This window comes from Triticum aestivum, chromosome 4B (assembly GCF_018294505.1).
Source record: "Triticum aestivum cultivar Chinese Spring chromosome 4B, IWGSC CS RefSeq v2.1, whole genome shotgun sequence".
NCBI lineage: Eukaryota > Viridiplantae > Streptophyta > Magnoliopsida > Poales > Poaceae > Triticum > Triticum aestivum.
In genome coordinates, this window is record NC_057804.1 from 660,215,624 (window position 1) to 660,227,574 (window position 11,951).

The 11,951-nt window shown below is 48.4% G+C and overlaps 1 protein-coding gene across 1 annotated transcript; it reads right to left on the minus strand.

Moving 5' to 3' along the window:
• Positions 1–1,010: 1,010 nt before the first annotated feature.
• On the minus strand, positions 1,011–11,647 carry LOC123090392 (germin-like protein 8-11). Its single transcript, XM_044511714.1, has 4 exons — positions 11,527–11,647; positions 11,153–11,389; positions 6,327–6,539; positions 1,011–1,117 (listed from the first exon to the last, which is right to left on the minus strand). The coding sequence occupies exons 1-4, from the start codon at positions 11,645–11,647 to the stop codon at positions 1,011–1,013; spliced, it is 678 nt and encodes a 225-aa protein (XP_044367649.1).
• Between the last annotated feature and the right edge of the window lie 304 nt (positions 11,648–11,951).

Below are 11,951 nucleotides of genomic sequence, written 5' to 3' on the forward strand. Positions count from 1 at the left end.
AACACATGGCAACTCGAGTAAAAAGAGAGTTGCCACCTGCTTATAAAGCACAATAGGGCAGTTGCCATGTGCACTGCAAACACATGGCAACTAGCAGTTTGGGTGTGGGAGAGGAGACGGGCGTGTGGGCGAGATGACAAATGCCCACACACTAGCCCTTGTGCGTGCGTGGAAAGTGGCGTGTGGGCGAACTGCTGAACGCCCACACACCAGCCCCTCCCGTGTGGTGAAACGGCCGTGTGGGCGACCGGGTGAACGCCCACACACCAGACCAGTCCTATGTGGCACTAGAAACATGCCAAGATCCGTGCGCTCATGAATGGACGCGGATCCACGCGTGTGGGCGAGATGCAAACGCCCACACGTGTGGGCATTAACATTTTCGTAAGATTAACGGAGTCACCAGGAACTTCTCCTTCCTTTTTGTTTTTTAGGATTGCAATTCATAGGGATTTCCATTATGATTTATTTGTACTACTGATAATGATGGGTTAATCATTTGTATCTGTCTAGATGTGGTGAGAACTAGTAAAGAACGATTTGTAAACAGAATAACATCACAAAAATGAAATTGGTGGGAAGCATGTAATAAAAATGGATATTAAATTGCCTTGTCTACTCATCATGATCAATTGTGGAGATTACACATACGTAACATGTATTGCACCGTATGAGTACAATTTCCTCGGGTGATCAACCCTTGCATCAAACTTATATAATTTGCAAGATAATGATCTATTCTTTTGGAACATGGAGAAAATACCCGAATTTTCGGTTTCTTACAGGTAATACAACACATTAACCAAAACAACATATCAATCAATATTGGCCAAATAAAAAAAAAATCATATTTTCAATTATTCATAAGGCAGAAATACATTCACGGGTTACAGATGCATACTAGAATGACATATGCTACATTCGTTTTATAGCTTAGGATGCATATCTAAAACTCAACCAAGCCCTACATTTGTGCATTGATCTCCCTGCATGATCGACCAAGGTCCGACTTAGTATTGATTGTTCTCCCAGAATTGAGCCTGGAGATAGTCTATTGTATTCTTTTCCACCTGAAATGCTTTGGCAAGAACATCATCTGATATTGGTGGCTTGGATCTGTAGGACCTAATTAAGTTCAGCTCCACTGCGTACCTGTTTCAGCATAGAATAAGTGCATGCATGCGTGTCCGATGGGACAGCTCCATGCGCATGCACGTAGCTTGGTAGCGAGACGTGCTGTTGCACGATCTTCAGTTTCCCGTTTTCTGTTTTGATGTAAACTCCCGATCGGTATGGCACTAGTGACGCAGTCGTGGGATGGCGCGACGGACGCGGATCTAGAGCAGCGGATCGGGAGGTAGTTAGCCTTGTAATCGCTAAGGAAAAGTGAGAGGAATAACAGAAAAACGCTGTCGAGTTCGACGGCACAGAAAACACCAGTGTCTTCTTCCTCGCGTGTGTTCATCCCTCTCTCGCTCGCTCTCTCCTCTCGATCGATTCGGCAACGACATTTGGTACCAGAGCTTCGGGTGTTCGATCCTGCGCCTTGGTGGTCGAGCGGTGTCTGATCCGCTGCGGCTATGTCGGACGACGAGAAGAAGAAGAAGGCGGCGGCAAAGGCGGCGGCAGGGCAGTCACCATCGTCCGGAGCGCCCGTCGCACGCCTCACTGGCAGCGGCAGTGGCGAATTCCGCGTGGTGGAGCGCGTCGTACGCGAGGAGACGGGCGCGTCGACGATGTTCACGCGTACGAATTATCAAGAGTGGGCACTGTTGATGCAAGTCAAGTTGCAGGTCGCCCACGTCTGGTCCGTGGTGACCGACGCCGCCGCCGACGAGATTGATGACCGGCGCGCGCTGCAGATTATCCTTACCGGCGTTCCGCCGGAGATGCTTCGCGTGCTGGCTGCAAAGGACACGGCGAAAATTGCGTGGGAAACTATCAAGACCATGCGGATGGACAGCGAGCGCGCCCGCGAGGCCAAGGCGCAGGTCTGGCGGCGGGAGTTCGAGGACCTCAGGTTCAAGGACAGGGAGACCGTCGAAGATTTCGGGCTGCGCCTCTCGGCCCTCATCGCCGATCTGGAGCTGTACGACGACCCTGTCACCAAGCACAAGGCGGTCCAGAAATTCCTCCGCGTAGTGCCGCGGCGGTACCGCCCGGTGGCCATGGCGATTGAGTCTCTAATTGATCTCAAAACCATGACCATCGAGGAGCTCGTCGGCCGCCTCTCCGCCTGTGAAGACCACTACGACCTAGACGACGGCACGCAACCCACCAGGCGCCTTCTGCTCACTCATGAGGAGTGGCTGGCCCGTGAGAAGCTGGGCGGCAACAACAAGGGCTCATCGTCCGGTGGCGGCGGCGCCGGCAAGAACAAGCAGCAGGCCAAGAACAAGTCCCCCGGCGGAGGCAAACCTGCGGCCAACAACGGCGGCGCTGGTGGATCCGGTGGATCGGGCGGAAAGAAGAAAGGGAAATGTCACTTCTGTGGGAAACTTGGCCACTGGAAGAAAGATTGTTGGTCGTATCTTGAAAAACACGGTCAGCAAGGGAAGAAGGAACAAGACAATCTGGTGCGCGAAGGAGGCGACGAGCATGAGCAAGGCCTGTTCATGGCCATGGTCACCCCCGGCACAGCGGCTGAACCAGTAGCACCACAGGCAGTTTTTCTCAATGAAGAAAAGGTAATCCCCGTGCCATCCCCTGACGGTCTATGGTATTTTGACACGGGTGCCACAAGTCACATGATAGGAGAGAGGAGCATGTTTGCTAAGCTTGATGAGGGCGTGCATGGCATGGTCAAATTTGGAGATGGGTCACATGTAGCAATCCGTGGCAGGGGATCCATTGTTTTCAAGTGCCAGAGCGGCGAAGCAGCGTGCCTTGACAAAGGTATACTACATACCGAGCCTGCGAAGCAACATAATCTCTGCTGGTCAGTTGGACGAAGGTGGGTGTCAGATTGGGATTCAGAATGGTTTGATGACAGTACATGACCCAGCTCAACGCATACTAGCTCGTGTCCGGCGATCAAGCACTCGTTTGTACACCGGCATGCTGACCATTGACACGCCGGTGTGTCTGATGACAAAAGTGGATGATGAGACTTGGAAGTGGCATGCTAGAATGGGGCATTTGCATTTCCGAGCGCTGCGTGCCATGTCTGCAAAAGGGATGGTCCGAGGTATGCCTGAGATAGCTCGCATCGAGCAGTATTGCGATGGCTGTGCACTAGGGAAACAACATCGAGCTCCTTTCCCGCAGGCGAGTTCATATCGAGCAGAGCATGGCCTGGATCTAGTGCATACAGATTTGTGTGGTCCGATCACGCCACCAACACCAAGAGGGAACAAATACTTCATTCTTGTTGTTGATGACTACAGCCGGTATATGTGGATTGAGCTGCTCAAGTCTAAGGATGAGGCACACACCTGTTTCGAGAGGATTCAGACCATGGCAGAAGCTGAAGGTAACTGTAAACTTCGAGCATTCAGGTCTGACCACGGAGGGGAGTTCAACTTGTCGGAATTTCAAGAGTACTGCAGCGAAAGGGGCGTGAAACACTACACCACGGCGCCTTACTCTCCCCAACAGAATGGTGTGGTGGAGAGGAGAAATCAGTCCGTGGTAGAGATGGCAAGATGCCTAATGAAGAGCATGGCAGTACCTGCATATTTCTGGGGAGAGGCTGTGAAAACTACAGTGTATCTGCTCAACAGAGCTCCCACTCACAGCCTCGAAGACGTCACACCGTATGAAGCATGGCACGGGCGAAAGCCGGCGGTTCAGCATCTGTGGACTTTTGGTTGCCCAGTACATGTCAAGATGTTGGGGCCGGGCATTACAAAGCTCTCTGACCGCTCCAAGCCGATGATTTTCGTCGGATATGAAGAGGGGGCAAAGTGCTACCATGTCTATGATCCTGAAACAAAAAGGGTACAAGTCACTCGTGATGTGCTCTTCGAGGAAGGACGGGCATGGAGCTGGGACGCGGTGACCGCGGCCCCGACGCAGGCCACGCCGGGCGTTTTCACCGTGGTGTACCACAGAACCAGGTGTCGAGGAGCTGGACACCGGTGGAGCGCATGGTGGCTCGCCCACCACGCCGCTGACCCCAACTACACCACTCAAGACGCCAGTACAGGGAGAGATGCCAGTTTCGCCCTTGGGGGAAACAACCACACCAAGTGCAGAAGAAACTCTGGGAACGCCTGAAATCAGGTGGGCCACCCCACTGTCATAGGATGAAAACCGGCGGGACGTGGACACCGTACTAATCAGGTACCGACGCATGTCGTGCGTCATGGATGCCACAGAAGAAGATGCTGAATATGAGTATCATGAGAGCTGTTTTCTCAGTGCCGAAGAGCCGCGCGACGTTGAAGAGGCTCTGGGTGATGCACCATGGAAGGCTGCGATGGTGGAGGAGATGCGTTGCATCCATGAGAACAAGACTTGGGAACTGTCAGACCTGCCAGCCGGTGAGAAATCCATCGGGCTGAAATGGGTTTATAAAGTCAAGAGGGATCCTGCTGGCAACATCACCAAGTACAAGGCCCTTCTAGTGGCGAAGGGATACGTACAGAAGCAAGGGGTGGACTATGAGGAAGCCTTTGCGCCTGTGGCCAGACTGGAGACTGTGTGTGTTCTTCTCGCGCTCGCCGCGCACCACCGCTGGGAAGTTCACCATATGGATGTCAAGTCGGCATTCCTAAATGGCGATCTCAGTGAGGAGGTGTATGTTGACCAGCCGCCCGGATTTGCTGCGCCAGGGGAAGAGCACCGTGTACTGAGGCTGCACAAGGCGCTCTACGGCCTCTGTCAAGCGCCGAAAGCCTGGTACGCAAATCTTCGCGATTCTCTTGTCAATCTTGGGTTTGAGCGAAGTCCATTGGAACATGCAGTCTACAGGCGTGGAGATGAGTCCACTTTTCTGCTAGTTGGAGTGTATGTGGATGACCTTGTCATTACCGGGACGGACAAAGGGCTAATCAGAGAGTTCAAGGATCAGATGAAGATGCTTTTCAAGATGAGTGACCTTGGATTACTATGCTACTACTTGGGGATTCAGGTATCCCAAACAGAGGGTGAAATCACACTTCATCAGCGGAGTTATGCGGAGAAAATCCTTGAGGTAGCCGGCATGGAAGAGTGCAACAGTAGCAGCACTCCAATGGAGTGTCGTTTGAAGCTCAGGAAGGAGGATGAAGGCGAGCTATTTGATCCCAAGCTGTACCGCAGTGTGATAGGCAGTCTTCGCTATCTCGTCAACACAAGACCTGACATCGCACATGCCGTGGGAATTGTAAGCAGATTCATGGAGACCCCGAGCACTCATCATTGGGCAGCCGTGAAACAGATTCTCAGGTATATTCGAGGGACGCTGGGCTACGGCTGTCGTTATCAGGCCGGGCACGGCGAGGTGAAGCTTGTTGGCTATACAGATAGTGATCATGCCGGTGACACTGAGGACCGGAAGAGCACCTCCGGCAATGTATTTTTCCTTGGCAACAATCTTGTCACTTGGAGCTCGCAGAAGCAGAAGATAGTGGCTCTCTCTTCTTGCGAGGCTGAGTACGTCGCTGCGGCAGTGGCGGCGTGCCAAGGTATGTGGCTCTCTCGTCTGATCAGTGAGATGCTCGGGACGCCGCAGGCCAAGTTCAAGCTGTTCATGGACAATCAAGCTGCCATTGCTCTCAGTAAAAATCCAGTCCACCATGACCGTAGCAAGCATATTGACATCAAGTATCATTACATACGTGATTGTGTGGAGAAGGGTCAGGTGGAAGTGGATCACATTCGTACCAGGGACCAGATTGCAGATGCACTGACGAAGGCGCTGGGCCGTGTTGTCTTTGTCAAGATGCGTCAGAAGCTTGGAATGTCCGAGGTTGGCACTAAGGAGCAGATCTTAAGGGGGTGAAATGTAGGACCTAATTAAGTTCAGCTCCACTGCGTACCTGTTTCAGCATAGAATAAGTGCATGCATGCGTGTCCGATGGGACAGCTCCATGCGCATGCACATAGCTTGGTAGCGAGACGTGCTGTTGCACGATCTTCAGTTTCCCATTTTCTGTTTTGATGTAAACTCCCGATCGGTATGGCACTAGTGACGCAGTCGTGGGATGGCGCGACGGACGCGGATCTAGAGCAGCGGATCGGGAGGTAGTTAGCCTTGTAATCGCTAAGGAAAAGTGAGAGGAATAACAGAAAAACGCTGTCGAGTTCGACGGCACAGAAAACACCAGTGTCTTCTTCCTCGCGTGTGTTCATCCCTCTCTCGCTTGCTCTCTCCTCTCGATCGATCCGGCGACGACAGGATCCAAACACTGCAGTGGCAATTGTGATAGCCCCTGGGTTCTGGCTGCTGAGCGCGGCAATTGCAACAGCTGGCTTGTAGGGGTTGGCGTTGAATTGGAAGTGGATGAGCCCCACAGGGAACACAAACACATCACCTTTGTTTAGCACCTTTGAGAGGAATCGGTTCTCTTGGTTGGATGTCACAAAGCCAACATACAATGTCCCCTCGAGTACCGCACTACTAGGAAAAGGCCTACTAATGGCGCACCTGTTTTGTCTACTAATGGCGCACTACAGGTGCTCCATTAGTACCACGCCACTAGTATACTTTAGTAATGGCGCACGACTGGTGCGCCATTAGTATCCCACAGGTGCGCCATTAGTATCTGGTATACTAATGGCGCACCATATGGAAGTGCGCCATTAGTAACAATTTTTTTATTTTTTTTCGTTTTTTCTTAATCTCAGGTCACTATTTCACATATGATATATCCAACACATATATATATACAACAAGCATCCATATAACAATCATATTCAACACACAAGTTTCATCATATATACATACATAGCCAACACATAGTTCCATCATTACATATTACAAAAGTTTCACATTGTTCATCCAACACTGTTATCCATCAATTCACAAAAGTTTCACATTGATACAAAATAAAAACACAAATGGAAAAGAAGCACTCCATTCATGCAAGCTTTCGTGAATTAAATCAAATCTGCAAAATGATAAACAAGAAGTTAGAAGAAGAAGAAGAAGAAGAGAAGAAGAAGAAGAAGACTAGAAGAATACTAGAAGAAGAAGAACACTAGAAGAATACTAGAAGAAGAATTAGAAGAAGAATAAGAAGAATAAGAAGAAGACTATAAGCTTATTATGTAAACTTGATCATTTTGTGCTAACATAAGTAATTTTGGAGCTAACCTATACGAAATTAAGCATATAAGCTCTCTAAGTTAGCATATTAGGGCCAACTTAGGTAAAATAAAGCTAACCTATGTCATTTTGGAAAAGAAGAAGAATAAGAAGAAGACTATAAGCTTATTATGTAAACTTGATCATTTTGTGCTAACATAAGTTATTTTGGAGCTAACCTATAGGAAACTAAGCATATAAGCTCTAAGTTAGCATATTAGAGCCAACTTAGGTAAAATGAAGCTAACTTATACCATTTTGAGAAAGAAGAAGAATAAGAAGAAGACTATAAGCTTATTATGTAAACTTGATCATTTTGTGCTAACATAAGTTATTTTGGAGCTAACCTATAGGAAACTAAGCATATAAGCTCTAAGTTAGCATATTAGAGCCAACTTAGGTAAAATGAAGCTAACCTATAGGAAACTAAGCATATTAGAGATAACATAGGTAACTAAGTATATATATATATATATCATCTTGGAGATCTGACATACCTGACATAGTTCAGTTCTCATTGTTCTTCTCCTTCTCCTTCCTCAGCCTAAGGCACGGTAGAAATTCTCCCACCCATGATACAAGTACATGTGGCCCTCCTTGATCACCAACTCCACATCCCACAGCCTGCGTAACCCGCTGCCGGCCTGTCGCAGCTTCACATTATTTGGCGGATCTTCACCCAGCATGTTCATAAAACTGTCAGGCAGCCTCTGCAGTTTGGGACAATGAGAGATCTAGCAAACAACAGATATCATAATGAGATGGGTGAAGGGGAGATCTCTCATTCTATATACCTGCGTCATGGATGATACTGAAGTCCCAAGTATGATACTGAAGAACTCGGAAGCATCCAACTCGTACTGCGGTGTGGCAGAGCGGCGGTGGCTGCTTCCCCCCATCTCTGATAAGCAGCAGAAGAGACCAATTAGTACCCAGGAAATTAATAAATTAAAGCTTTAAACACTTGCTAAATAGTTATAGCAGCACATCACAAGTAAGTATTAAGTAAACAACAGGTCAGCAGCACAACACAACTAACTAGCAGCAGCAGAGCACAAAACAACACACTATGTATAGCAGCAAGCAACAGTGCAGCATAGCACAAGGAAACACAGTACAGAGCACCACCACACCAGTATACCAGCAACCAGCAACAGCAGAGCATGACCAGCTGTATCTGCAGCACACATGACTACATGAGCATATCTGTATATGACACAATAGAGCAGCCGCAACTACGCTACAGAACTACTAGCAGCCTAGCACTAGCAGAAGCCAATGAGCAACCGAAGTAACTAACAATAACACACGAGCAGCAGACTAGCAGTAGCAACATACAGCAGCAGCCAACAGCCAAAAAATCATGGATTGTTGTTAACTAAAAATCATGGATTGCTTATAACTAAAAATCATGGGTTGCTGTTAACTAAAACTCATGGATTGTTGTTAACTAAAAAAATCATGGATTGCTGTTGACCTAAACACTAGTCAAATACAGTAGGAAATATATTGCATCCAACTATCATAGATGCAGCCCAGTGATGGTGCTGTTCTTCTAGTCCCAGTTTCAGACTTTCAGCTGTGCAAGGACTAAGTTCAGTAGTTGGCAGTTTAATCTATTATGTGATGATGAAAGAAGGACTAAGTTCAGTACATTGCTGTTAATCTGTCTGATGATGATGTGTTGATGAAACGGCCAGGTTTAATCTACAATTGAAAAACTGGTGTTATGTAATGTATATTTTTTCTTTTATTCTATTATAGCAGTAGCAAAGGAGCAGAATTGGTTCTACTGTTGCTAGCAGAAGCAGAGCAGCCCAGTGGTCATGGTGGTACTATTGTTGCAGTCATGGTGGTACTATTGTTGCAGTCATTGTTTCATTTTTTGCAGTCTAGTTATTGGTGCATCCCTCGCTCGTTCGAGGAAGAAACTAAAATATGGTTGGGCAGGTGACTGTCTGTCGCCTGCAATACTTTTTATGCTAGCAGCTCAAGCTTGTGCCATCCCATGGAGCAAATAATAAGCAGAACCACTATAAGGCTGGAGCAATACTCATGACTATATATAAGCAGGATCTCTGTAAAAACACTACGTAATGTTCTTCCAACAAACGTTATTGTGTAACAATCCAAAGCCGAGGAACCCAATCTGTGTGACATCGGAAGGCATCACTCTGCTTATAGGGAAGGCTGCCTGAAGTTGCAAAATCATACAATGTGTGTAACGTAACAACATATTTGTCTACAACATATGCATGTGTAGATGACCAGACCATACAAAGAAAGTACATAACAAATTTCAAGTGTACAGCCAAGAATGGAGTAGTGCTCAACGAGGCAAGGAGATAAGGGAGAGTACACACACACACAGAGAGATTAAAATATGAGTGTACCCCTTGTTCGTTCGAGGGAGAGATTAAAATACGGTTGGGCGACTCCAGAGATCGAAAAAGACATGGCAACCAAGGTGTGCGCCTGCAATATATTTCTTGCTAGCTCGACAACCAAGGTTACAGCAAAGACTCACTAAGATAAGCAGGATCTATGTAAATAAACACTAGCAGCAGAATGTGATACCGATAGTTTGAGTCCTTTTTACAATTTGTGTAACAATATACAGTGTTTGTCTATAAGATATGTGTAGTGTAGATGACCATACATGCATACTACAAAGAAAATAAATACAGTAACAAGATTCTGGACATTATCCCCAATAACTAGAGCAGAACAAGCAGTAACACAAGGCCATAGGATCTCTGTAAACAAGCAGTAACTAGAGCAGAACAAGCAGTAACAAGATTCTCTTTTTTTTGCAGGTCTGGTTATTGAACAACAGTTCTTGTCTAGTGTCAGTGGTAACTAAATACAAATTCTAGAAAAAATGCCATCTTGTATGAACTTATAACATGCAGAGAGGAGGCTGTCCAATTGACTGGTTACTGAACACACGTCTACTTGTGTCAGTGGTTACTGCAAGTACTAACTAATTCATGTCATCTATTGAAGCAATCAGCACAAGTACTATATTAGCAATTTTTTGAACCTAATTTGACCTAAATTAGAGAGGGATTTGACCTAAACCTAGCAATAGAGAGAAGAAGAGGGCATGGCCGGGAGGGAGGAGAGGAGGAAGAGAGGAGAAGAGAGGCAGAGGGAGGAGGGTTACCTGACCACGATGAGGTGGTGGCCGGAGCGGAGACGGCGGAGGGCGGAGACAGCGAGCTTGGGGGAGGCGGGGATAGACGGCGGGGAGGTCGCGGGCCTCCTCTCCTGGTGGACGTGGGGCCTCCTCTCCTGGTGGACGTGGGGCGGCGCCGAGGCTCCAAGTCTTCGGCGGCTCCGAGGGTTAGGGAGGGAGGCGAGGGAGGCGGCGCTCGCGGGGGAGGCGGGGCTTGGGGGGAGGCGGCGCTCGAGGGGGAGGAAGGGGAGAGGGAGGCGGCGGGGGCCCGTGGGCGGCTGCGGCGGACGGAGGGGGCGACGGCGCTCGAGGGGGAGGAAGGGGAGAGGGAGGCGGCGGGGGCGCGTGGGCGGCTGCGGCGGACGGAGGGGGCGGCGGCGCTCGAGGGGGAGGAAGGGGAGAGGGAGGCGGCGGGGGCGCGTGGGCGGCTGCGGCGGACGGAGGGGGCGGCGGCGTACGGTTGGGGAATCTGGCGAGGGAGGGAGTTTTGCAAAAAAAAAAAGAATAAAAAAAAACAACAGTAGCGGCACACTATGTGGCCGGTGCGCCATTACTAGTTAGCACTAGTAATGGCGCACCTTGCCATGATGCGCCATTAGTATCTTCGGAAAATAAGAAAACAATTTTTTTACTAGTGGCGCACCGTGTGCCTGGTGCGTCACTGCTATATAGTAGTGGCGCACCACATGACAGATGCGTCATTAGTGCCCATTCCATCTATAGCCCTTTTCCTAGTAGTGCCGTCAGGATCTCAGTGGCGCGAGGATGCGTATGTGGTGGGTTTTGTGCTAAGGGAGCATAGTCGATCCGTGCGATTGAGATGCCGAGGATGTTGAGTCCAGCAATCTGCATGACATTGATCAAGCTGACATTGGATCCAACCTTGTTGGTCACCCTAGGCCTGTCCAGAGCAGCTGCCTTGAAGAAGTCATCGGCGTTGACTTCCATCGGATTCTTGCAAACAAACCCATTGACACGCACTGGGTGCATAGAGGAGAGGTAACATGTAAGCTTAGATCTTACGAAGTTTTCTTTAACTTGCATATAATTTCTGAAAATATAATTTCAGCATAAGTATTTGCTGATAACATGACAGGAAACGGGGATGAAATAGTACCTGGTGAATGCATGTCAGCAACACAAAAGTCCTGGAGTGGGCTAGGGTCGGAGGCAATGGCCTGCCACGAGACCAATGCAAGAAGAGCGGCAAGGAGAAGGAAGGAACAGGAGGATGCCATTTGATTGTACTCTCTTCGTTCCGAATTACTTGTCTTAGATTTGTCTAGATACGGATGTATCTAACACTAAAATGAGTCTAGATACATCCGTATCTAGACAAATCCAAGACAAGTAATTCGAAACGGAGGGAGTAATAGTTTAGTTGGCTCTTCTTTTGGCTTGTGTTTCTGTTTGTGTTTGTGGCATAAGTGATGGGTTCGAATATGCAGGGGATGTATGTGCTTATATAGGCGCAACGAGCTGTATGAACTTGTGGGCAATAGACATAGTCAACTGGAATCGACCAACGGATCGAAATGGTCT

Bases quoted from the DNA above. Each gene is read 5' to 3' on its own strand.
- LOC123090392 (XM_044511714.1), bottom strand. From the start codon at position 11,647: ATGGCATCCTCCTGTTCCTTCCTTCTCCTTGCCGCTCTTCTTGCATTG. The intron at 6,540-11,152 runs CGGCACTACTAG...TTCCTAGTAGTG, and splicing joins TCGCGCCACTGAGATCCTGA to CGGTACTCGAGGGGACATTG. The intron at 1,118-6,326 runs GATCCTGTCGTC...TTAGGTCCTACA, and splicing joins AATTGCCACTGCAGTGTTTG to GATCCAAGCCACCAATATCA.